Raw genomic sequence first — 27,918 nt, 5'->3', positions numbered from 1 at the left:
ATTCCTACATACATTGCTGCAACAAACACCTCTGAACGCATACTTTTCTGTATTTTGCCAATTATTTATCAGAGATAAATTTATAGCCATCAAATTGCTGGGATTTTTAAGAGTTTTGAGTAATACTGCCAATTTTCCCTCCCAAAAATGTGCACCAATTTAGACTCCTACCAATTGAGTGCCCAATTTATACTCTTCTTTGTCCATCTGAAAAAGTACAGCTGAACTCAACTGAGGAAGCACTTCTTTTTGAGTTCAGAGCATCACTGCATGAAATGACTAGCACAGTCCGCAGAAGGGCCAAAGTCACTATATTCCACCGAGATACAGAGAACAGACCCTTGAGAGAGTAATGTGACTGCAGCACACAGTTCTCCATAAAATGCAATAAAGTATAACTAAAAGTTAAGTGATTCCTTTGGAACTATGATGAGCTCCCTGGTGGGGAAAAAAAAGTACAGAACCACAGAGCACTGAGGAGATGCAGGTGGTAAACAGTGGGTTCAGCCTGGTCCTTAGCACAGCCTCACATCAGCTTTCCATGGACCTGTCCAAGGGTGCACTCACACTCATTCAAGGCAGAAAAAACCCAGAATGTTAAATGTTAAATGCTTAACGAAGAGCCCAGAAAAACATGAACACACTGCAACCCTGTGAAGGTAGGGAGACAAAAATAACAAAACTTTGTTAAGCCATGGTCTGTTAGGTCAGATGATGGGGGATCTGTAAAATGTACACAGTCTGGAGGTAATCAAGTTGACAGTGGGATTTTAGGAAGTTCTCTAAAATTCTATTTCCGCTTTTAAGAAAAAATAGTAAAATATTTTCTGATTTTTTAATACTAAAGGAAAAGAATTACAGAGGATGATAATGCGGAAATGACTAACTTTGGAGAGAACAGGAGAAAGAAAATTTTTCACCTGGATATTTCCTTAACCTCAACTTTAATAACATCAGCTTTTTTCTTGGGCATTAACAGGCTAACAAACCCAACGAAGTATGGCATAGGCATACTTAGATACACTGAAGATACACCGTGATTTGGGGGGGTTACTTTCGTTTTTTGTTTTGCATTAACAGTTAAGCCTGATTATAAAATTCTATTATTTCAGTGGTGATAGTTAAGGAATGTTATAAATTACATCACCAAGTAATAAGACCAAACTAAATGGCCTCTAAAGTTCATTTAGTACACATTTTTGTCAGTTAATAATTTTTTTTTATTTCTATCCTTATACTAAGAATATTTCTGAATTTGCTCAATGCATACAGTCAGTCACTGGAAGGGAAGGTGTTTTGTACCTGCAAATTTTATGCTTCTATAGAAACTGTTACTTTTATTTTTTTTATGATGTTATATTAGCCACCATACAGTACATCATTAGTTTTTGATGTAGTGTTCCATGATTCATTATTTGCTTACAATACACACTTTTTAGAAGACTTTCAACTAAGTTACATGAGTCCGTAATCTTTTTAGTCTTCACTGTCACCAACGGCACAGGCAGCGTTCTCCGGTGTTAGCTCCATGACCCAAGAACCAAGCAACAGACAAGGTGGAAAAGACAAAAAGAGGTCAGGCTGCCAGGACGCGTCCTGGAATGCCATCAGGGACTGCTTCCTGACTGTCCACTGTGTCAGAAGTGCCCTGGGTTTGGTTTGCATTTATGGTGAGTTCGAATTCAGACTATTAAAATACGTGTGTGTGTGTGTGTGTGTGTGTGTGCATGTATACATTTAAATATGTTTACATTTCTCACATGACTCACACAGGTATTTCCTGACACCACTACAGCAATCAGAACTAGGTGAACAAGGCAATGGCCCATCAGGGCACCTGCTCAAAGACGACAGATAAGAATTATTCAGTATTGGGGCGCCTGGGTAGCGCAGTCATTAAGCGTCTGCCTTCGGCTCAGGGCGTGATCCTGGCGTTCCGGGATCGAGACCCACATCAGGCTCCTCTGCTGGGAGCCTGCTTCTTCCTCTCCCACTCCCCTGCTGTGTTCCCTCTCTCGCTGGCTGTCTCTCTGTCACATAAATAAATAAAATCTTAAAAAAAAAAAAAAGAATTATTCAGTATTATCCCATACAGAATGTATGATTTTGCCTCTTTGGGACTTAGATTCCTCATCTGTGAAAATGAAGATTCTCTCCAGCCTAGCAGGCCCTCTGGTCCCAGTTCACAATTCAGGTCTTGGTTAACATTCTTGGCCCTCTTAAATTCAGTCTTCCAGTAACCTTTCACTTCTTTAAATTCCTAAAATGTGTCTTGTTCCTTCTGAACCTCTTCTTAGAACAGTGTTCAGCAGCTCCTGCCTGCCCTCACCTAGGTAGTCCACTCGTTCTTCAGGTCTGGGCTTAACCATCACTTCTGTAAGGTCCCTCCACTGGAGTCTTCACTTCCCCTGTGAACACTTAATTCTTCTTGAGCCACTTGTAATGATTTCTTTCATTTTCTGTCTCCCCTACTAAGGTGCCAAGAGCTGTATCTTGTTCACCATGGTATCCTTTCCTCCTGGAACAATTCCTGACATTTAGTAAATACCCAAATATTTGTTAAAAGAAAAAATAATGGCACTGGGCTAAATAAGTTACAGAAAGCCTTAATACTGAAAGTAATTTCTAATTTCTATGAACAGGTCATTAAAAGCCAAATTAAATATGCTAACATTTATTGCTCTCTTTGCAAAAGCGGAACAACCAAAGTTTTAGCTTAAGCTTGTCCCCCTCTCCTCAGAGCTTTTCTAAAACCTTCATATTTCTTTTTTTTTTTAAAGATTTTATTTATTTATTTGACAGAGACAGCCAGCCAGCGAGAGAGGGAACACAAGCAGGGGGAGTGGGAGATGAAGAAGCAGGCTCATAGCGGAGGAGCCTGATGTGGGGCTCGATCCCAGAATGCCGGGATCACACCCTGAGCCGAAGGCAGACGCTTAACTGCTGTGCCATCCAGACGCCCCCAAACCTTCATATTTCTAATGGTAATATTATCATGTTAGTGAATAGCATCAACATAAATATAGTGAATATCATTTTAATGAAAATTAAGAGTATATAAATACTTTGAAATAATGTTTTTCTTCCATAACTATCCCTACCACTCATAATGTATGTATACTTGCAAACTATAAAGTGGATACTGAAAAACAGTGCTACCTAAGTGTATCCAACTCAAAACTAAAGCAAAGGGTACACACATATACACACAATAAACGCTAGTGAAGAATTTTCTCTAATATTAACCATCATCTATTATCTAATCATTGATGATATGCACCAAGAGAAATACACATCTGCTTTAAATCCACAACCAAAAAAACTTTTCATATCAGGGATATAAGTTTCCCCAAATGCAATTTTTTAAGTAGGCTCCACGCCCAGCATGGAGCCCCAACACAGGGCTTAAAGCCCCAACCCTGAGATCAAGACCTGAGCTCAAGAGTTGGACACTTAACCAACTGAGCCACCCAGGTGCCTCCCTATATGAAATTTTTATCATGTCATGAGGATACAAGTGTGGAAAGATTATCAGGAAACGTGCAGCTAGGTACATTAAGCAATGTAATATTTCTTTTACTTGCTTGTTTTCCTTCAATATCACACTTCTATGCTTTCAAAACCTTGAGAGAAAATGATCAAGTCTCACTCCTTGCTCTTCTGCAAGGTTAGCAAGTAAAAGTAAAATCTTCATTTTTTAAAAATTTTATTTATTTATTTGACAGAGACAGAGCAGAAGCAGGGGGAGTGGCAGGCGGAGGGAGAGGGAGAAGCAGGCTCTCCGCTGAGCAGAGAGCCTGATGTGGGGCTCGGATCCCGGACCCTGAGGTCGCGACCTGAGTCAAAGGCAGCCGCTTAACCAACTAAGCCATCCAGGTGCCCCAGAGTAAAATCTTTAAAGAAAAAGTTTATAAGAACAAAAAAAAGGTGTGAAATTTGGGAAATATGAAATCTGTAATAAAATCATTCAGCAAATGTTTACCAAAACCTGCTTCCATTCTGTTCCATGTTAGGGATAAGAGAGCCTCAATGAAACTGCAGACTAGAGGAAAAAAAATTTCACTAAACGGGATCCCACTGCAGCTCCGTGAGTGATATGACAAGAATACATGCATAGGGGACCACCGAAGTCCTGGCGAGGAATGACTAAAGCTAGGTACTAGAGATGAGATTTTAAAAATATATTAGAACACAGACACAGCATAAAGGCCCAGAAGCAACACAGAGGATAGTGAACCTAATGAATTTCAAAGTTTCTCAGGAATGAACTGTGGTGTGTATGGGGAGTGGAGGGAGAGAAAAGAAGAGTGGATTGGAAACAGGCTGCTTCCAACTCTAGCATACAGAAAAAACCCACACCTGATAATTTAGATAAATATTACTAGCATTCTTCCACTCATTTGGGTGAACTCACAAGAAAATAAAAGGTAATCCTCAAAGCCAAAACAAAGAAGATGCAGAAAAACACATGGTAAAGTGATACAGACAAGAAGGCTCCTTGAGGCCAGGTGTTTGAGTGGCCAGAAGGCTTAGATTTTAACAGCCCAATGGGGAAGAGAAAACAAGAAGAAAACTTTGAGACTAAGCAAGGTGGCAAGTTGGAATAAAGACCTTCACAGAAAGCTGGGACCCTCAAAAGGTTACTCCCTTCGTAAAATCAGTAGAAAAAAACAAAAACAAAAAAGAACACCTTCCAGCAAAGGAAGACAACAGAAAAGCTTGCCCACTTAGTCTAGCTTCTGGGGAAATGAAGGGGAAAAGAAGAAATCTCTAGGGCTTTTGTAATCATAGCTTTCCTCTTGCCCAAGTTTCTGATTCATATTTAGACTACATATTCACACTCTTCTATTCAAAACCTTCAGAGCCATATGTGTTCCAGAATTTATGACTGTTCAGATTTTACAAAAATAATATGGGACATACACTAGATATTAAGTAACACCCCAGTCTAATCTGGACAGCATACCACAATACAACAATATTTCTGTAGTTCAACACATAAACTTTCATGGTAGGTAGTACAAATTTTGCTACCAAATGATTTACAAAAAAGAATTTTGGTCTTCCTTTTAGACTTTGAAATTATGGACCTAGACTTGCACCAGATGGGAAACTCCAATAGCAGAAATCAACTGAAGGTGCTCCCAGGAGGGCAGCACTTGTGGGATCCGCCAGAAGCATATACGAATCCTCTCTAGGTTCTCTTAAGTTCTTAGGATTCCCACAGATGAAGTCCAAAATTACAAACACACGAGGAAACCTTTCATGATTGAGGGTCAGGCAAAAACAACAGCAAACACAGAGCTTCATGTAATGGATCTATGAGATACAGAATATGAAATGAATTGTGTTTCAAATGGAGAAAAAAGAGAAACTAATATTCCTTACATTTTTGAGTTCTTCTGTCATCCAAAAAAAAGAGCAAATTCGAAAAACTTCAAAAATGAAAAATATAAGTGAATAAAATTAAAAACTAAGGATGAGTAAAAGCAGATAAAACATAGCTAAAGAGAGAATTAATAAACAGGAAGTATCTGAAAAACAAAGCATGCCAAACAGTAAAGAAAGCATTTGAAATTACAAAAGGTATACTTAGAGATACAAGGATATGATGTGAAAGTTTAGTGTATATATAATCATATTTGAAGAAAACAAAAAAGAAAATGGGTGTAGGACACAATCAATAATAAGAAATGCTGAAAATTTCCCAGACCTGATAAGAGGAATGAATTCTCAGATTCAGGAAACCCAACAAGTTCCAAAGAGGATAATAAAAGAAAGCTACATCTAAGAGGAAGGAAAGCTTCCAAATTCATTCTATGAGGCCAGCATTACTCTGATACCAAAACCAGATAAAAACACTGCAAAAGAAGAGAACTATAGGCCAATATCTCTGATGAACACAGATCCAAAAATCCTCCACAAAATATTAACAAGCCAAATCCAACAATACATTAAAAAATCATTCACCACCATCAAGTGGGATTTAATCCTGGGATGCAAAGTTGGTTCAGTATTTGTAAATCAATCAATCAATGTGATACATCACATCAACAAAAGAAAGGATAAAAACTGTATGATTGTTTCCATACATGAAAAAAAAAAGCATTTTGCAAAGTACAAAATCCATTCATGATAAAAACTCTCAACAAAGTAGGTTTAGAGAGAACATACCTCAACATAATAAAGGCCATATATGAAACCCACAGCTAATATCATACTCAATGACGAACGGAGAGTTTTTCCCCTAAGATCAGGAACAAGATCATTTCCACTCACCACTTTTATTCAGCATAGTACTGAAAGCCCTAGCCACAACAATCAGACAACAAAAAGAAATAAAGGCATCCAAATTAGCAAGGAAGAAGTAAAACTTTCACTATTTTCAGATGCCATGATACTATATATAGGAAACCCTAAAGACTCCACGAAAAAACTACTAGAACTGATAAATGAATTCAGTAAAGTCACAGGATACAAAATCAGTGTACAGAAATTCATTGTATTTCTACAGAGTAATAATGAAATAGCAGAAAGATAAATTAATAAAATAATTCCATTTACAATTACGCAAATAATTAAGTGCCTCGGAATAAATTTAACCAAGGAGGTGAGAGACCTGTACTCCTAAAACTATAGAACATTGACGAAAGAAATTCAAGGTGACACAAAGAACTGGAAAGACATTCCATGGTTTTAAAGAATAGTGTTAAAATTTCTCTACTACCCAAAGCAATCTACAGATTTAATGCAATCCCTATCAAAATATCAACCGAAGTTTTCAGAGAACTAGAACAATCCTAAAATTTATATGCAACCACAAAAAAAAAACCCCAAACAGCTGAAGCATCTTGAAAAACAAGTATAAAGGTATCACAACCCCAGATATCAAGATATACTACAAAACTGTAGTAATCAAACAGTATGGTACAGGCACAAAAGTAGACACATAGATCAATGGAACAGAATAGAGAGTCCAGAAATAAACCCATGACTATATGGCCAATTAATCTCCAACAAAGGAGGCAAGAATATGCAATGGGAAAAAGACGGTCTCTTCAACAAATGGTGTTGGAAAAACTGGACCACTACATGCAAAATAATGAAACTTTCTTACATATACACAAAAATAAATTCAAAATGGATTAAAGGACCTAAATGTGAGACATGAATTCATAAAAATCCTAGAAGAAAGCACAGGCAGTAATTTCTCTGACATTAGTCATAGTGATATTTTTCTAGATGTGTCTCCTGAGACAAGGGAAACAAAAGCAAAAATAAATGATTGGGACATCCTTCTACACAGCAAAGGAAACAATCGACAAAACTAAAAGACAACTTACTGAATGGGAGGGGATATTTGCAAATGTCATATCCAATAAAGGGTTCACATCCAAAATATATAAAGAACTTTTATAACTCAACACCAAAAAAAGACAAATAATCTAAATAAAAAATAGACAGAAGACATGAACAGGTATTTCTCCAAAGAAGACAGACAGATGGCCAACACACACATGAAAAGATGCTCAACATCACTTATCATCAGGGAAATGCAAATCAAAACCATAGTGGATATCACCTCATGCCTGTCAGAACAGCTAAAGACAAAAACACAAGAAAGAGTAAGTGTTGGTAAGGATGTAGAGAAAAAGAAACCCTCTTGCACTGTTGGTGGGAATACAAACTGGGGCAGTCACTACACAAAACAATATGGAGATTCCCGAAAATAAAAAATAAAACCACCATATCACCTAGTAATTCTACTACTGGATAATTACCCAAAAAATATGAAAACCCTCATTCAAAAAGTTATATGCACCCCTATGTTTACTGCGGCATTATTTACAATAACCAAATTATGGACATAGCCCAAATGTCCACTGATAGATGAATGGATAAAAAAGATGTGGTGTATATATACACACAATGGAATATTACTCAGCCATAAAAATAACGGAATCTTGCCATTTGCAACAACATGGACGATCTAGAGGGTATAATGCTAAAAGAAATAAGCCAGTCAGAGAAAGACAAATATCGTATGATTTCACTCATACGTGGAATTTAAGAAACAAAACAAAGAACAACAATAACAAAGAGATGAACCAAAAAATAGACTCTTAACTATAGAGAACCATAGAGATGGTTACGGGGAGGGGCGTGAAACTGACGAAGAGGATTAAGAGTACACTTACATCGTGAGCACTGAGTGACGTCTACAAGCGCTGAACTACACTGTACATGTGAAACAAATATAACACTATTATATTAACTACACTGAAATTAAAATAAAAAATAAATAAATAAAACTACATCTACATACGCACACACTTCAGAAGGACAAGACAAACAAGATTATAAAAGCTGCCACAAAAATAGAGATTACCTAAAGGCAGGTAGACTCATATATGACTTCGTAAAAGGAACAACAGAAGCCAAAAGACTGAAATTATCTTCAAAGGAAAAATAACTGTCAATCCAGAATTGTGTATATAAATAAATTATCCTTCAAAAATATGGCAAAATAAGATTTTTTTTTGACAAAATAAGAGTTGACTGCTAAAGAGCTTCACTGAAGGATCTTCAAAAGGATACAGTTCAGGAAAATCTTAGGCATAATGAAGGAATGGAGAGAAAAGAAGTGGAGGAGGATTTACTGACATAAACATTGCCTGTGTCAAATAACAATGTCTAGCTTCGGGGGTTAAAACTATGGCAGAATTAAAATACTAGACAACATAGCATGTAAGTAAGAAGTGGGTGATTGGAGTAAGGTTTCTAAGTTTCTCTTTTTTGGGAGGAAACAAAAAGATACTGTTCTACTTTAGACTTCCGGTAGGATATTAAATTTTTCAAGGTGATCACTAAAAGAACAGAAATAATATAGAATTTAAACTTCCAAACTATAGAAAGAGAAAGCTGGAATTAATGAAAAGACTGAAGCAACTGAAAGCAGGGAGCAAAAAACAAGCATGGAGAAGAGCTATGGGCAAATCACCAACGATCGTAACTGTTGTTATAGTGGTGATAGCAGTAATGCTCCTAGGAGGGCAACAGTAGCACCAACAGCAACTGTACGAGTAATAGTTAACAGTAACAGTGGTAGTAATATCCATCGCACATTGGTGCGTCAAGCTCTGGGCTAGGTATTTTACACGCATTATCTCATTTATTCCTCACCAAAGACGAGGTAGGTACTATTACTAACCTTCATTTTACAAATGAGGTCTATTCCTGATCTAAAGCAAAGCAGAGACAGTTAAGAAGGAGATTTCAGAGAGTTTTTAACAACTGAACATCCACTGAATGTGAGAGATGAGGGATAGCTTTTGTATCCCAACCAACATTAGTGGCTTGGCCAATTGGATTGGCAATGCCTGGCCCCTAACAGCAATCCTATCACTTCATGCATGGATTAAGCCAAAGACACAGAATATCTGACGAATGGTAGACTTGTGTTTGTTTTCTTTGGAATGCTGAACTTCTGTTTCAAGAAGCTTGGGTGTGATAGAGAAACAAGGGACAATAGGTTGGTTGCTGGAAGAGGCCATAGAGTCCAAGGAGAGTTGTGTGTAGGTGGCTTTGTTTGTTGTAAATGGAGATACTTAAAAATGCTTATAAGAAAGACGGAAGAAGAGCTTAAAAATACAGACAACAGAATAAGTGATATAGAAAGTAAGAGAGTTATCATTTAAAATAAAAGTGATAACCCTGGGAGCATAATTAATGATCAGACCAAATGCAAAACCACACAAAGTAGACAAAGATGCGGCTTCTCCCTCTGAGTAGCCAGGAATGGCACATCACAAAATCCTTTAGGAAACATGAGATCCTTCTTAAAGACGCACAATAGAGATTATATACTTAATATATAACATACATAACTTAAACATAAGCATAAACTTTATGTATACATGGGAGGGCAGGAGGGATCCTCACACACTAGGAACAAATGGAGAGAGAGCAGGAACCCAGTTGTAAGAAGGCTGTGGGCTTCAGGCACAATTCTCTCTCGGGCCTGTGTGTTCACCCAGGTGCTCCTAGGAAGGCTCCATCCTGTCTTATAGCTCATCATGCAACTGACACGGGGTGCACCATTCTACTAGTCTCCCTTTATGAGAAACAAAACCTAGAGCACCTTACATAAACACCCCAGAAAAAACAGACAGCCAACACTCCCCTTCACAAGCCAACGGTGTTTCTCGGTGAAGAGAAAAAAATTTGCCAATAAGGTGGAACTGAAGAATAAATATTTTTAATGGCAAGAAATTGGCTTTTCAAATTGTTTAACTGAACTATGATTATATTTGAAGGCTTAGTCAGTAGCAAGTGGCTCAGGAGTTGAGTCACCTAAAATACAACTCTGTAAGGAAAGCATCCTAGATCCTCAGGGAAGAGTGTTATATGTCACTTCTGACCTTCTTTACCAAGTACTGAAACCTAGATAAGCTCCAAGAATACCCTATCCCAGCATCACTCTGAAGGGAGGAGGGAAGATATTTAAAGGATATTTATTTGTGAAAAGCTAAGAGATGGATCCATAGCAACTAAGTGCACAGATTAAATTACAAATAAGACTTCAGCAGCTATTTATTAAACATTAAAACTCATATGGCAATGCACCAAAAGTCAAGATTTTAATCTAAAATGCTGCAAACTAATATTGCAATTAAGATGTGACTTTGCCTACTCTGTACATAATTTTATATTTTTCCATATCTTCATTTTTTACAACATTTAAAACATGGATTTGAATTACCAATTTTATACTGGTTCTAAGAAAGTCTCTGCTAACCACACTGATCACCAAAGGGGGAAAAAAAAATCTAAAATGACCCAAATAGAATTAACATTATACCATGAAAAAAAAAAAGATTTCTCTGAAAATGTGGAAGTAAAAAGATCCAGAAAAAAATCCTCACTTTTCCACTAGCTGATATAAAGTCTGCTTAATTATTTTAAGTCATTTCTAAAACATACTCCCTGCTATTACCCGAGATTCTTTGCCACCCTTCTGCTTCGCCTGCTCCTGCCAACCCCCGAACCTCACAGGATCTCTCTGCCCCTCTCCTGGCATGCTGAGTGTTGTCTGGGAATGTCACAGGACCATACAGCCTGGACCCCTTACAGATTTGCTGTATCAATGATCATCGACTTGAATGCTTTTCCAAAAGTGTATTTGCCCCAGCTCTTCTTCACTGCCTAAAAAATACTATCTCCATCTCTCCACGCTTGGGCTGGGTCTTCTGGTGAAATCGAGGAACAGAGTGTGCCTTGGTATAGAAGAATGAGAGGGTATACTTAGTCAATAACAAATAGTGAAATGAGAGTAAGTGGAATAAAAGTAGAATATATTTACAGCAAATTAGGACACTTCTCATGTTGAAAGTTACTCTAGTGTTCAGGAAACTTTTATACATTGATCCAATTAACTTTATTCAATAATCTTTGCCTACTTTTTGGATCTGTGTACCATAGAAAGCTATATTAAGTTATCACAAATATAGATATGGTATCAACTGAATTGGTGTGCAAATAGCATTTCTATATATCAAAATATATTTCATTTATACTAGTCAACCTTACGTATAGCAAATAAATTTATTGTAATTAATTAATTAATTAAAATTAAGGGTTAAATTTTCATTCTGTGTACTCATAAAATTTCTTGCTTATTTACAAATATTTTATGAATAAAATTAAAGCAGCAGGTATTTTGTGGTGATTTGCCAATATTTGCCTTGAATCAAAACACAGTCCATACCTCCCATTACCTCTACCAGATATTCTAATAAGAAATAAAATCTTGTGTTTTTTTTTTAAACAAATATTTATTTATTTATTTGGTGGGGGAGAGAGCGTGAGCAAGCAGGGGGAAGGGCAGAAAGAGACAGAATGTCAAGCTGACTCCCTGCTGAGTGCAGAGCCTGATGTGGGGCTCAATCCCACTGCCCTGAGATCACAACCTGAGCCAAATCAAGAGTCAGATGCCTAACTGGCTGAGCCACTCAGGTGCCCCAAATCTTACTTTTTCTTAATTTGGGAGGACAGGAATCCTTTATAAAATGCCAGTCAGTATCCCTCAAACATAAGATTCAGTACTTGAATCATTTGCTCATTATGTGGCATAAGCTCATTATTAAAAACCCTCAAGAGGTTTAGAATGGGGAAAAAAATAGCATTACTCATAACCAGTTTGGCTTTTCATGAGGTTTGGTTTGATATGAACAGTAATGTCTAGGTTTGAATTTTGATGATGTTAAAGAGGTTTTGTTTTGTTTTAACAATATGGCATATATAGAAATTGTAAAAGCTACTAACAGAAATAACCTTTTACTAGAGCTGCCAAACTTTCCAAGTTTCCCCCTGCAGGTGTTATGTTGGGTCGACTCTATTCCTTGGTTGTTCTTTAATTGAGACACAACACTTGGGTAGATACTAGGTGCCTTACTGGATCTTACTACTTTATTACTTGACTTGGGCTATCCTTTAGGCCATCAACTACAAAGCAGAAAAGGAAAAGCAACTGAAATGTAAAACAGTTGTAACCAACAAGGTAAATACTTGCTGAATCCTGGATGTTTTATGTGTTACCAAATAGGTACACAAAGTTACAAGGAAAAGAAAACAAGGATGTACAGGTGCCCCTAAGAAACTAATGTCAAACTAACATTGGTCAAGTGTTTATTAATTTTCATGTGCAAGCGGCAACATTATTATAGTAGAGTATGGAATAAAAGTTTTACGTAATTCAAAAGTACCTTAAGATATATAATCATTATTTAGAATATTAAAAATATTAATTTATTTCAAATTCAATATATAACTGATTATGGTGAAGCTTTTCCGAATATATTTTTCCTCTAAGAAACTCCCTGTTACTGAAAAAAAGGGGAAAAAATCTGAGATTGTATGTCTAGAGTTTATCTCTGCCTTCTCGCTGTATATAATTCTGCCCCCAGATGTTAACAAATCATTCTTGTAAATGTTTAAATCATTTATCATTAAGTATAATTTTATAAATCACCAGAATTTACAGTAACTTTCCTGGTCTATCAACCTACAGAGGAAAAAAAATCTTTTAAACCAGTACTTTAAATAAATACTATTTGGAGCCCCTTCAGTTAGCCCAATATCCAGGAAAAAAAATCACAAAGCCATAAACTTTAATCTTATTATCTTCCAACCCAAACTCCAAACTCAAAAGTTATACACCAATTAAACAAATAGAAATTAAATTTTTTTGGTCTCAAATCCCCAACTGTACATTGTGCTCTTTTCCTCCCAACTACTATTTAATATTTTCAAAACTAAAACATTACTTAAGAATACTTTAGCACCTATAGGGAACTTAGTTATGTGTCTGCATGTTCTAATAATAGGTGTGATTCACTTTTATAACTGGTGTGTTACTGAAAACCTGTGAATAAATTACTAAGGTAGTCGACTGTTATTTACAAGAACTTCACAAGGAATCCCAAGCAAAGATGCCCTCTTACGATGCATATAAATACAACAATACTTCTATTTTCAAATTTTCCATATCATTTTTCCAGTAATGTGATATCGGACAGTAATGTGATATCTGTCTCTCCATATTCTGCCATAAGGTTGTTTTTAAGTGCAGTTAATTTATTACCTATTCAAAAAATAAAATGTCAAAGAGAAAAACCAATACTTTTCAGTGCTTGTCTCATGCTCATTTTTTTAACTGATCAAATTTAAAATTCTTCATGCATATCATAGAAATTGCAATAAGGGCGTGGGTTGTACTGCTTGATTTCACACAAAGCCATACAAACAGGATGGGTATTTTGGAAATTAAACCATTCAGGCTAATACTGTTCCTTTTCACCTCCCTCTCAATAGAAAATATGACTAAATAAACCACATACAACAGTTAAGTGCAGTGGTTAAAAGCTGCGAAAGTTAATTACCATCCCCGAACCTGTTAAGCAGTAATAAATTAATAATGTAAAGCCCAGTGCCTGGCATACAGTAACTGCTCAATAAATGTTTAGCTATTATGATTATTCGCATTAATAATTCAATACCAATTTCTGCTTCATCTGCTTTCTAAATACAGAATCTCCCCCTTATGGTCCACATCTTCAAAATCACCCCACTCACTAACATATGCTGGAGATACTGGAAAACCTCCCACCTTGAAAATTTTTAAAAGACCATCCAGACCTCAAAGACTAAGGTGACTAAATATATAGATATGGAAAAGTGAGTCTTTATCCGAATAATGTTTTAATGAAATGCTTAAATCTGAACATTCTAAGAAATGTATCAATATATTAATCTACCATTTTTATAGCAATGAGCAAATCCATCACCTAGTGCTTTTTTATTACGAGTATTTGCTAGACTGACACATACCTTTAAGACATGAGTCATCTTTCCAGAGTTGGGGAAACTGATGGAAAGATGGCTAAATGATTCAGCATGCTGCAGCAAAATGAGCTGGTCATGAATTTATAATTTCCACTTGTTAGGTGCCCTGGCCCCGGTGGCCTCTTCCACCCTGTACTGCATATATGACACATGATACCATATCAACAAATTTTGTTAAAAATTCCCTCAGGAAAGGAGTAATGGTGTTTTCCCCTCAGACAAGCTTCTAGAAGCAAAATTATTCAATTTTACGACACAACAGTCTCAGAAGGCTGGATAACCCTTACAATGGCCGGCTGTAAGCTTCATCAAGCTGTGCTTATACGGATAATAGGACTAAAGTCAATTCTAACACTAGTGCCATTTTCTCAGCTGCACAAGGCAGACACTGGGGAAGGCCTGAAGCAAAAGAAACCCAGAAAATGGGCAAAGGAAGCCAGATGGGAAATGGGTATGGCTGTACTTGTGTCTCTTATGCCAACGCTGACCTTTACCAACAAACATCACATCAGAGTGGGTCCTAAGCAGGTCGAAAAGACTGAACAGCAGCTATAGAACGTACTCTGATGTAACCTTAGCTATAAAGAGCTTCACTACAAAGCCAGTGAAAGTCTTTTTCTAAGTCCCTATTTGTCCTTCAATAACAAAATATTTACTATGTTAATCCAATGAAAAATTTATATCAGAAATACATAGATTCTAAACTAGATTAAGGCCTTTTTCCATCAAATAACCAATTTAAGAAAAAGCATTATGAATGAAATGTTTTCTTGTAAAAGTGCACCATCTGGAATGCTGGGAAAGTACATCCATTTTGTGACCACAGCACAGTCATTCTGCCCAGCAGTTTCTGAGAAAGGGACAAAGAAGTGTGCCAGGTTGTGTAAAATGAAATCGCCATTATCTCTGAAGTCCAATTTCCTCATTCAATAGCTTGAATTTATTTCAGTTTGGTGTGGTTACATACAACATACACTCATACACCCACACTCACACACGAAATCTCAGCAACCACACTGAAAAAGAAGACACTATTTAAAAACTATTCAAAAATGTATTTAGAAAACTAGGGTGACAAGTTTGACCTTTTATGATTTCATCTTTCTTATTCTTTTCTTTTTTGGGGTGGTGTATGACTGTGCAACCCCTGATTTCCTGAAACCTGGACAAAAGGGTGGTGTGTGGAGAAAGAAAAAAAAAAAAAAAGGTGAAAAGTGCCTAATCCAGAATGTACAATTCCTCAGTATTTTATAGTATTAATACATACGGTATTTTTTTTTCTCCACCAAAACCTTGGAGGTCAACAGGAGAAAAAAATGGCTCATACACAAACAAGGTTTCAGGGTTGACCCAAGGCAACACCTCCACGTCTGGAGATTTCGAGCTCAGGGGCAGCCCAGCTGGGAGTTCTGAAAGCTGCAGCATTATCGACAGCAAGCCCAGGCCGCACGCCGGCATCCAGGGCGCCTCTGCCGTGCGCATGTCCCACTTATATAAAAAGATGCTTACAGTCCAGGTGCTTTTTCTTGGGGCCCATCACTTCATGAGTGGTGGCTTTGCAGACCGCTCTCGCAACAGCGGAGCCCGTCACGCTGTACTGAGCGGCAGCGATCCGATCCGTGAGCGTCTGGCCCGACATCTTCTCCGGCCGCGTCTGTCACCTCCTCTTCTGCGGGAAAGAAGGAGAGACGGTCCTGCTTTAAACCCGCAGACCCTACCCTCCGAGCACCCCGGCCGTGCCTCCTCCAGCCGCACGGCGGCTCCCTTCTCCTCCGTCCCCGCCCTGGTACCACCTCTAGGAACCAACAACGCGCTAAGCCCCGCTGGGGAGACGCGATCTAGGGGGTCTTCCACAAGAGCAGGGCCGTCACGGAGCCCTAGCACGGGCTCCGGTCCCAGCCTCGTGACACCGTCCCGGTCCCACTCGCCGTGCCGCCCGCCTCACCCCTCCGGCGCCCCCCTGTCAATCAGCACTTCGCCTGCAACCTGATCCCCGCGTGTCGGACCAGCCCCGGCGTGCGTCGGGGTTATTCCCTGGGCGCCGCGCCCACCGGTGCCCACCTCTCGTTTGCCCGCCGCAGCGTTTCTTCCTAGTAGCCCGCAGGCTCCCGGGTAGGAATCGGATACCCAAGCCCTGACCGTTTCCCTCCTCCTCCTCCTCGCGCTGCTGCAGCAGTGGGCTCGTCCTCCCTCGGGCGCGGTGGAGATTATCCTAGCATTGCGCCATATTCTGCCCTCGTCTCCTCTCCCTCCCTCGCCGCCTCCTCCGAAGCCCCGCCGAGGCCCTTCGCCCGAGTCCCCTCCCCTCGCCCCCAATCCCCGCCGCAGGGGCCGCCCGGGGGCTCTGCGGAGGCGCCGGAGTCTCTCGGCGCCTCGCCCTTCCTGGCGGTGGAGCAGAGACGGGCTGACAGCCCAGCCCAGCCCCCCGCCCGCACTCGAGCGCGCCGCGGAGCTGTCACCCAGGCGCTGCCCTTCTCCGCGCCCTAGGATTATCCTCTCCGGATCCGCGCGCTGCCCCGGCGCGGGGGAGGGGGCCGCGGGTACTCACCCCGCCCCAGGAGCGGCGCCTCCCGCCGCAGGATGAGCGGAGCCTGGGCCGCCGAGGGAAGCCGCGCCGGGTGGGTGTGTGCGGCCGCGCGCGGACCCGGAGCCCCGGGGCCAGATGCCTCCAGCCCTAGCCCGGCCCCCCGCCCTCAGCTCCGGGGTCCCTGCGCCCGCCGCCCGCGGCCCCAGGAGCCTGTACCCGCCCGCCGCCGCCTCCTCCGCCAGCGCTGCCGCGTCTCTAGCGAGCCGCGCCGCGTTCCCATCCCCGCCCCCACCTCAGCTGTGGCTGCTCCAGCGAGTCAGGTGACGGCGGCGGACTAACCCGGGCGAGCTCGCCGCCGAGCGCCTCGCGGCCCCCTCCCAGCTACTCACACACGCCACCCCCCCTCCCGGGACCGCCAGCTTACAGGCAAGGGGGCGCCGCGCGCGAGCATCCCCGGCCAGCGCGAGACGAGGAGAAGGAGGCGGGATGGCAGGGAGGCCGACACCCACCAGCCAACCACCCTGCGCGAGGCGCCTGGCAGCCCCTCCGCCTGCTAGACCCGCACCCAGCACGCAGTGCGTGCGCGCGCACCGCGCACACCTGCCCGGCTACTGCGGGATTCGTGGAGGGCGGCGGGGGCGTTGGAGCAGCCCTGCCAGTGGGCTTCTCAAGTGCTGCTGTGAAGGCCAAGGCTAGGGCGTCGTCGCGCGCGGCCGGGCAAAGCCCAGCCTTTCTCCTCTACCTTGTGTCTCTGGCATGCCTGGCTGTCGGAGGCAGCCGTGGCCGGGAAGGGCAGGGAGATTTAAATGTCAGATTCTGCACGCCAACCGTGCCGTTACCTGTGCCTCAACTCCTTCGTGCTCCTTTACGTGTTTCGGTTACAATTGGGAGCCGGAGTGGGCAGGTGATTCTAACCACTTTGGTCTTAAATGGATACAGAGGTCTGCTGCAAGTGCGAGTAATGAACAAAGCCATCAATCAAGGCCCAGATTATATTCACAGTAATTATTTGGGTGTGCAAGGAAAACTCTTTGTATCCTTAAAACGTAACGTCTACCAATTAAATACAGTGCTTGAATGTCTTAAGTATATTTGAATTGCATGCATGAATTTCTAAACGGGGATTTGGACTGGGTTAATAGTTTCACGTGTTCCCATTTTCAAAGATTGCTACTTATTGTAATCTTGAAAAACTTACATTCTCAAAGTAGAATCAAGATCAGAACTTGAGCTGTGAATTTTCTTGACATTTTTTTTCTGGCTACAGGTGCCCTCTGTTGGGCCTTCAGGACTTAAAATGTCTACCGACAGATATCCTTTTACCTGGTACAGTGTTCATTATGAAGTCACGATTTCATAACTTTAGGGACTGGGTCTAGCATTAATTAGAAGCGTGATGAGTAAAGAAAGCCTAAGACCACCATTCTTGGGCTTCAGATACTAGTCTTTCCATATGATCCAGCAATAGGACACCTAGATATTTGTGCAAGAGAAATAAAGAGATATTTCCATTTGAACATGTACCCAAATTTTGTAGTAGTTTTATAGAATGGCCCCAAATTGAAAGAAACCCCAATGCTCTTCTACTTGTATGTGAGTAAACAAAATGTGGTCTGTCCACACAATGAAATGCTAGTAAGCAATAACAAAGAACAAACTAACAACGGGGATGAAAATGCATTGTGCTAAATCAGGGAAGCCGAAACTCCAATGCTACATGTTTTGATTCCATTTATATGACACTCTGAAAAAGGAAAAGTAATAGAGACAGAAAGTGTATCAGATGTCAGGAGTGGGGGGAAGAGACTGACCACAAAGGGACTGAAGGTAACTTGTCGTAGTGATGGAAATGCTCTATATCATAACTGTGATCATGGTTACACAACCCCATATATTTCTCAGGACTTATCCATTTATGCACTTAAAACTGGCGAATTTTATTATGTGTAAATTATGCCTCAATAAATCTGATGATAAGAGCTGGAATGATAATATTAATATCATACAAAGTAGACTTCAAAGTAAGGAATATTAGTATGGCGAAAGAGGCACATTTCATAATGATAAAAATTCATCAAGCATATGTTACAATCCTAGATAAACATGTTTATATACCTAGGAACAGAGCTTCAAAATAAACTAAAGCAGGGGAGCCTGGTGGCTTAGTTGATTAAGCATCCACCTTCAGCTCAGTTTATGATCCCAGGGTCCTGGGATCAAGTCCTGTATCGGGCTTCCTGCTCAGTGGGAGTCTGCTTCTCCTTCTCTCTCTCTCTCTGTCAAATAAATAAATAAAATCTTTTAAAAAAATAAGCTAAAGCAAAAACTAAGAGCTTTAAAAGGAGAAATAGACAAATCCACAATTATATTTGAGGATTTCAACACTCTCAGTAACTGATAGAACAGGTAGGTAGAAAATCAGTAAGAGTATAGATGGCTTGAAATAACCATATAAACATTTGACCTAATTGACATTTGTAAAGAACTCCACCCAACAACAGTAGGACACACTCTTTTCAAGGACATATGGGACATTAACCAGGATAGACTACATTCTGGGCCACAAAGCTAGTCTCATAAATTTAAAAGGATTACAATCATACAAACTGTATTCTCTTACTACTGAGGAATTTAACTTAAAATTAATAACAGATATCTGTGAATCCCTAAATATTTGATAAACAACACATTCTAAATAATCCATGGGCCTAACTTTCCCATAGGAAAATTTACTTCTGAATTGAATGATATTGAAAAGGCAACATATCAAAATTTGTAGGATGCAGGTAAAGCAGTGATTAGAAGGAAATTGAGAACATGAAAATGCTTACATTCAGAAGGAAGGAAGAGCTAAAAGGAACTTTTTAAATTGCAATCTTAAGAAACTAAAAAAGAACAAATTAAATTCAGCAGAATTTCCTTCCGAAAGAAGAAAATAATAAAAATAAGAGTAAAAGTTAATGAAAAAGCAAATAGGTAAATAATAGATAAAATTAATGAAATGAAAAGCTGGCTATTCTGAAAATGAAATTGATCAAGGAAAATATTAGCCGGAATAATCAACGAAAGAAGGAGATGACACGAATTTCCGATGATAGGATTGAAAGGCTGAATAGATCCCACAGACATTAAGAGGGTAAGAGAATGTTATGAACAACATTATGCGGATGAATTAGACAATTTTCATGAAATAAGGAAATAGTGTAGAACAGTGGTTCTCCAACAGTCCAATAGTAATATCATGTCACATATATTGCTATTAGTTAAGAGGTTTGGAGCAAGTAACATGTTTCCAGTAATGGTCAAAATAAAATAGTCTTTTCAAAATTAAATTGGAGTGGATTCAGAGTCAATCCTATAATAGTTTGGAATTACATGTGGTTATTTATGTACAGATAGCACTGTGAAGTATGGGAAGCCAGAGTCTGTCTCCGGCGTGCTGCTCATGTCTCTGGTGTTATGGGTAGTAACAGAAAAACATTTGAAAATCTGTGAACTATAAAAGTGTAATATACAAATTAATACATTATGTCAAGTGTAGAACCAACTTTTGAAATGTTATTGATTGTTTTGAAAGAAGGTCTTACTGAGCTTTGAAAATAAAATATTTGCAGGGGCCAAGATTAAGAAATGCCATGTTCTTGGGGCACCTTGGTGGCTCAGTCGGTTAAGTGGGCAACTCTTGATTTCAGCTCAGGTCATGATTTTCAGGTCCTGGGATCGAGTCCTGCGTCAGGCTCCAAGATCAGCAGGGAGTCTGCTTAAGGATTCTCTCTCCCTCTCCCTCTGTCCCTCCCCTCACTTGTATGTATTCTCTCTCTCTCTCAAATAAATAAAATAAATCTTAAAACAAAAAACAACCTAGCGGGGCTCCTGGGTGGCACAGCGGTTAAGCGTCTGCCTTCGGCTCAGGGCGTGATCCTGGCGTTCTGGGATTGAGCCCCACATCAGGCTCCTCCGCTATGAGCCTGCTTCTTCCTCTCCCACTCCCCCTGCTTGTGTTCCCTCTCTCGCTGGCTGTCTCTATCTCTGTCAAATAAATAAATAAAATCTTAAAAAAAAAAAAAAAACCTAGAAATACAACCATGAGTGTTGTATATGAAATTGAAAGAAAGAAAATGGATTAAAAGGTAGAAATACATTGAGAGGAAGAAATATGATTCCTTATCAAAATATATTCTCTTTGATGGCCCAGGAACACAATAAATAACATTCAATAAATTGTAGTCAAGAATGGGCATTGGTGGGGTGCCTGGGTAGCTTAGTTTGTTAAGGGTCTGACTCTTGATTTCAGCTCAGGTCATGATCTCAGGGTTGTGAGACAGAGCCCTTCATCAGACTCTACACTCAGCACAGAGTCTGCTTGAGATTCTTTCTCCCTCCCCCACCCCGCTCACTCTCTCTCCTTCTCTAAAAAAAAAGAAAAGAAAGAAAGAAAAAAAGAATATCCATTGGCATTCAATATTGTTACAAACTGAAAAATCTTTTGATCTCTCTCAGAGATCAGAAGAGATTGTACACAACAGACATTCAGAACATGCTTTTAAAATATATATATTGAACCTTTTTTTCTGAGTCAATATACATGTATGTCACCACAGATTTTTTTCTAAATCTGATTTAATACACATATTTTCTTCTGATTTATTTTTTTTAAAGACTTTATTTATTTATTTGACAGAGAGAGAGACAGCCAGAGAGAGAGGGAACACAAGCAGGGGGAGTGGGAGAGGAAGAAGCAGGCTCCCAGCGGAGGAGCCTGATGTGGGGCTGGATCCCGGGACTCTGGGATCACGCCCTGAGCCGAAGGCAGCCGCCTAACGACTGCACTACCCAGGCGCCCCCTGATTATCAGATTTAACAGAAAAACCAAACCAACAATGATGACATGTAGATACAATTTATATCAACACCTGAAGGCAAATGTCTTCAAGTTCTTGGTTTCAGTTTATTTTTAAGATACAACAAGAGTAAAAACAACTTTAATTCCTGATTCGTTCAGGCAACAAACTGAGGTGGTGTTGGAAAAGTCACATTTTTTTCTCTAAAACTTAAAATGTGCTTCTTAAGGTAGTTTATAGGGTTAGTTTATCCCAGGGATACTTTTCTGTCAAAGTAGAAAAAAAATATAAGGCGCAAAAATAACTATATTGGAATATATCCATCCCCAAACATAAGTGTGACACGCCTACCCAAACTTAAAAGCAACCGGCAACAAAAAGCAAGTTTTGATATCCTGAATGCACTTGTATAAAGACAAAAAGATTGCTTCACTTTTATAAGGTGACAAATGAAAGAGACCATAAAACTGATGAGCGTTCTAATATAGCAAGAGAATAGCAGGTTGCACAGAATAGCAGTAAGACTGAGATTTGAACAACTAGATTATCTTGGAGAAGTATAATATTTCATCCATGAAACCATTTAAGTTATTTAAGAATGAAAGTAAATAAAGAGACAGTATATTCCAAGTCAGGACAAACATATTTTATTAAGTTTTATTCCACCTAACAGGTTAGAAATAAATTCTATGGAGGGGTGCCTGGGTGGCTCAGTCGGTAAAGCATCCCACTCTTGATTTTGGCTCAGGTCATGACCTTAGGATAGTGAGATCGAGGCCGTTAAGATTTTCTCTCTCCCTCTCCCTCTGCCCCTCCCCACCCCACTTGCACATGTGCACACGCTCTCTCTCCCTCTCAAAAAAAAAATAATAAATTTAGAGTAAATAAATAAATAAATTCCATAGTAACCAGCATATTTGAAGGAACATATACATTTTTTATATATAATAATGAAAATAATTTAAATATGGTATTTTCATTTTGCTTCCTTGTATTAAATCTAATATGGCCGTTCTGGTTTCCTATTGTTGTTCTGGTTACCTATAACAAATTTTGTCTTAAGAACTTTTTGGGGGGGGCACCTGAGTGACTCAGCCATTAAGCATCTGCCTTCAGCTAAGGTCATGATTCCAGGGTCCTGGGATCGAGCCCCGCATTGGGCTCCCTGCTCAGCGGGAAACCTGCTTCTCCCTCTCTCACTCCCCTTGCTTGTGTTCCCTCTCTCACTGTCTCTGTCTGTCAAATAGATAAATAAAATCTTTAAAAAAAATTTTTTTTTTAAATTCTCTCTCACAGTTTTGTGAATTAACAGGGCTCTGCTGGGTAGTTCTCCTTTGAAGTCTTTCATTTGGTCGCCATCAGATGACAGCCAGTGCTGTAATCATTGGAAGTCTCTATTGGGCTGCCCAAGATGACTGACTTACTCATTCACATGTCTGGCAGTTTACGCTGGCTGCTCACTGAGCTCAGCTGAGGTCTGGACCAGAGCATCAACATTAGGGCATCTTTATGTGGCTTGGGATCCTCATGTGAGAGTCCAGAGATGTTACGTGCATTATTACATGGTGGCTGGCTTCCAACAGGGAACATCCCAAGGTGGTAGAAGTTTAAGGTTTCTTACGACTTAAGTCCAAGGTCATGCAGCATCAGTTCTGTTATATTCTCTCAGCTGAAAGCAAGTCACAGAGATAGCCCAGATTTAATGAGGGGAGACTATTATGGAGGAGGTCATTGGAGTGATACACAAAAGTAAACCTTTGTGAAGAATCTATGAAGAGAAACCTGTACTCTCAGAAGTATGAGGTTAAGTGAATCTCTTAAGATTCATTGAGAACTACTGAAAAATAATTGGAAATTGATTTTAAAAATGACTTGAGCATACATTAAAATAACACAATGAATTATTTACTCTGGTTTGAATATTCTCTCCCATACCAGGTAAACTCCTACTTATCCTTCAAGACCTCATAGCAAGTTATATCATGACCTGCAAATCTTTCCCAAATCCTCTATTTTAGCCTTCTTTTTAAAGATGAGGAACTTCAGAGAATTTAAGTGACTTTCCCCCTGTCATACGAAGGTAACGGTATAACCAGTCCTAAACTCTAGTTGTCAAACTTCTATTCCAGTGTTCTTTGCACTGCATGCATTGCTTCTAATAAAGATATAATAATGTTATGCTAGACTCTCATTTCATTATATTAATTTGCTCCTTAGTCAGGAAAGCCCTTTTTAAAATGCATGGGCTGGAAAGTATGGTAGCTAATATCCTAGGTTATGGAATTGGACAAGCCCTGGTTTGAGTTCCTGGCATTGGCTCTTACTAGCTGCGTGACTTTAGGGAAATTCTGCAGCCTTTAAGGCTGAGTTTCCTCATCTAGAAAATGGGCACAATCATAATATCTACCTCAAAGGATCATTATTACTATCAAATGGGATAATGATATATTAAGCCAGTAACACAGTGTGTAGCACACAATGAAAGCCCAATAAATGTGATTAATAGTACTCAGTGAGTAGTTGTTGATGGAGTAATTGATTTTGTTAGTTTGTTAACTTACAATTATATTATATTTTTATTATCTTATTTTATTATTTGGAACTACAATTCGAGTGTATTCAGTTCTCTGATAAATATGTTATTCTACTAGTATCATTTCTAAAGTGAGAAAATAAACTAGTAATTTACCTTGTCCCTGAGACGTAAAATCAGATTACTTCAAATATCATCACGGGTTGGACTAAGTTCCTACTTTTCCCAGAAACATAGAGTAGAAAACACATGCACATACAAATAGTCATTGTGGGGGCACCTGGGTGGCGCAGCGGTTAAGCGTCTGCCTTCGGCTCAGGGTGTGATCCTGGCGTTCTGGGATCGAGCCCCACATCAGGCTCCAATGCTGGGAGCCTGCTTCTTCCTCTCCCACTCCCCCTGCTTGTGTTCCCTCTCTCGCTGGCTGTCTCTATCTCTGTCAAATAAATAAACAAAATCTTTTAAAAAAAAATAGTCATTGTGCAATAATGCTGAAGCAAACAGCTGTTCCTTCTGTCTTTTTTCCCAATCTAGAGAGACAATTTCAAGGAAAATTTTGGGAGTGAGATGAATTTTCTCTGAGAAATGAGAAGATTCATCAGGAAAGCCTGTCTGGGGAAGGAAATTTCCCAAATAAACTTCTAACTTAAAAGCACGTGAGGGCTGAGCCAGTGTGCCTCACCTTCCAGAAGTCTATCATCTTAAGTTTCCTCTCATGATCTTACTTTCTCCTCTATTTTTGAATGTTGTTTGTATTTGTCTACCGCTCAATTTACATTCCGGGCTGCTTAGGGTGAGTGACTTGGGATCCGCCTGATAATTCACTGCATTTGTCTCCATACAGCTCTGGGAACACAGCAGTGTTTGGGAGAAGGCCTGGTATTCTCACATTCGTCAAATTGTGTAACTGGAGTATATGCATTACTGGTCAGTGTTAAAAGTTCTCTTGCAAAAATAATTACTTAGATCAACTATTATCGTAATTATATAATTATCAACTATAATTATATCATTCAACCATTTCTGTGTCTCCAGTAAAGACAACATTAAAGAGAAATGGAAAGTTTAGGCTATTTGATGTTCAGTATAACCAGATGAGAATGAGCGGCTGTGTTACTGTTTAAACTAATTTTGACCTGAACAAGGAAGGCCTTACTCTTTTTAGAGCATAATCCATTTAATGATATTGTTTTTCTACTTGCCTTGAGTATTTTTCCTTGTCCAAGGACTTAGACTTTAGCCATTTGAGAGTCATTATAAAGGACAGAGCATTGTCGTGGGAGGTTTAGCAAATTAGAGGACTCTACATACATAGTTTGTCCTAATACTTATGTTAGCCTCGTTCTAGAATGTTCCCAAATTAACCTTCAAATAAAAGTGTAATGAAACAAAATGTATAATTTCCTTTTTTAAAAAATGTTTGTTTGAAGAACCAAATTTTCAACAGAGGATCACATTTACACTTAAAAAAAAGAATTTATTTACTTATTTATTTTAGAGACAGAGAGCAAAAGACAGGGTGGGGGGAGGGGGAGAGGGAGAGAGCAAGGGTAGGAATCTCAAGCCAACTCTCGCTGAACGTGGAGCCTGATGTGGGTTTCCATCTCACAACCCCGATATCATGACCTGAGCAAACACCAAGAGTTGGTCGCTTAACTGACTGAGTCACCCAGGCGCCCCCACATTTTCTTTTTTAAATAGGAAATAGGTAAAAAAAAAAAAAAATGCTAGCATGCCAATTATTTCCTATGGAGAAACTAAAGATAAAGATGAGTTGATTGTTGTAATTCCCAGAACTTATGGCCATTACTGACTTGATCAATGGAGAACTTCCCCTTAAAATGTTCTGTTTTTAACCTAAAACTGGTTTAATCCTATGTCATTGTGAATGATTTTAGATGTAGTCATAAAAACAAAACTCAGGCAATTCTCTGGCATCATTGCTTATCGCGTATAGACTTGAATACCTGTTATGTCTCTGCATTAATGTTTCTAAACAGGTGTTATCGAAGATGAGCCTTTGGTGGAATGACACCTGAATCCGTGTCAGCGGTTCATCTCCTACATCGTTAGATGTGAAGAGACAGCCAATTTGTCATCATTAGTACTGACTTTATTCTACAACCCGTGTCATCTTCACTCAGGATTTTGCTGTTAAGAAAGAATGAACATTGACGTTACAAGAAAACCCTAAACCTTCCATTTTGAGGGCAAAAGCAATGAAATGTGAATCAAATGAGTAAGTCGATAAACTTAGTATTTATGCAGCATTGTTTCCTAGATCATCAAAATATTTCTTATTTATAGACCACAAAATTTTGAAGATGTACACATTTCATTACATATTGGAGACACACACTGCTGTTTGGCTCTTCGAAGTGTTGTTGGGGGTTTGAGCCCCTGGCCTGGTGATATTCAGTGAGGGACATTATTTAGCAGCTGCATGGTTTATTGCCGGTTGCTGTCCTTTGCACTTGGAGATGTTATTGATTTTCATTACCACACGGTCCCTATTAGGGAGCCATAGTCCATTCTGAACCGTGTATATAAATATTGTTGATTGATTTCCAACTACCGTAATGGTTGGTGTGGCTCTTCTATTTGAGATTTGCCTCAGATACATAATCTCTTGCTCATAAGCCCTCGAGGGTAATTACACCTGCCCAAGTACATCATCTTTCAGGCGCTATCATCCCCCAGCAGCCACTTACCAGGCATCGGTATGTCCTTAAAATATCTCGTGTGCTTTCTCTAGTTGCAGTTGTCTGAGCTTCAGCTAGCGATCATGGCGGCATTTCCATATCCTCGTCCTCATCTGCTTCATTTCCTACAGCTGTGTGTATAAGGAATCACTTTAATGTTCTGTCACAGTCAAGGAACTCATTGCTCAAGAGTCATGGTTACCACTTTGTTCTCCGTCGTGACCATCTCAAAGGCTGGATGTGACATTTATGGGAGATTTAAGTGGTACCGTCATCTGGGAGTTTAGACAGATACCTCTGAAGCTTGATACCTCGCCAGTTTTAAACTTGACCAGCTTCATCTTGGCCTCCTCAATCTAGAAAGCCAAGGCACACATCATCAAACAATACACTGTGGCTTCCAGCCCCACAGAGTAGATGACAGGTCCTGATTACCGTAAGGCTACCTTGCAAAGGCTTGTGTGAAATCGGGTCAGTAGAGATGTACTCATGCCATGGTTAGCAAATTTCTTTCTGCAGGGGAACTTCGAGAACAGCACTTAGCAGAATTATTTGAACAATAAAAGAACATGAGCCACCTTCATGATGCTGAAGGATATCTTGGGCTAATGGAATGAAAGATTTTCTTACAGGTGTGGAAGAATGTTCTGGTACAATCTATGTCTATTTTTACCAACTACAAGCAAGTTTATGTAGACTAGATTGCTTTAACTGTTGCTGAGAGTATGTATTCTGATGTCTTATTCAGGCTGCTCCAGCTACAGAGAGAGTAAAAAAATAGGATAGGGACCTGAGCCCATCTTTAGGGTTCAAAACACAGGTGCCTAAGCCCAAATTGTATGTACTAGGGTAACAATGTGCCAGAAAATGCTAGGTGTCTATTAGCTGTGGTGAGCCAAAGACCAAACAGGC

At 39.6% G+C, this 27,918-nt stretch overlaps 1 protein-coding gene across 3 annotated transcripts in view; it reads right to left on the bottom strand.

The window, feature by feature from the left end:
• SNAP91 (synaptosome associated protein 91) overlaps nt 1–17,144 on the bottom strand; it is a 133,053-nt gene extending 115,909 nt beyond the window's left edge. The window contains exons 1-2 of one of the 3 annotated variants that reach the window (XM_045804482.2): nt 16,952–17,144; nt 15,913–16,072 (exon numbers count right to left, since the gene is read on the bottom strand). In XM_045804482.2, the coding sequence (XP_045660438.1) occupies nt 15,913–16,042 (130 nt within the window). In that variant the 5' untranslated portion in view covers nt 16,043–16,072; nt 16,952–17,144. Of the gene's footprint in view, nt 1–15,912; nt 16,073–16,464; nt 16,615–16,951 lie in introns of those variants that run through there. The other 2 variants (XM_087856910.1, XM_087856911.1) reach the window with 2 other exon arrangements.
• Between the last annotated feature and the right edge of the window lie 10,774 nt (nt 17,145–27,918).

This window comes from Ursus americanus, chromosome 29 (assembly GCF_024610735.1).
Source record: "Ursus americanus isolate L20-20 chromosome 29, mUrsAme1.1.p, whole genome shotgun sequence".
NCBI lineage: Eukaryota > Metazoa > Chordata > Mammalia > Carnivora > Ursidae > Ursus > Ursus americanus.
This window is presented reverse-complemented; position numbering and strand designations above follow the sequence as displayed.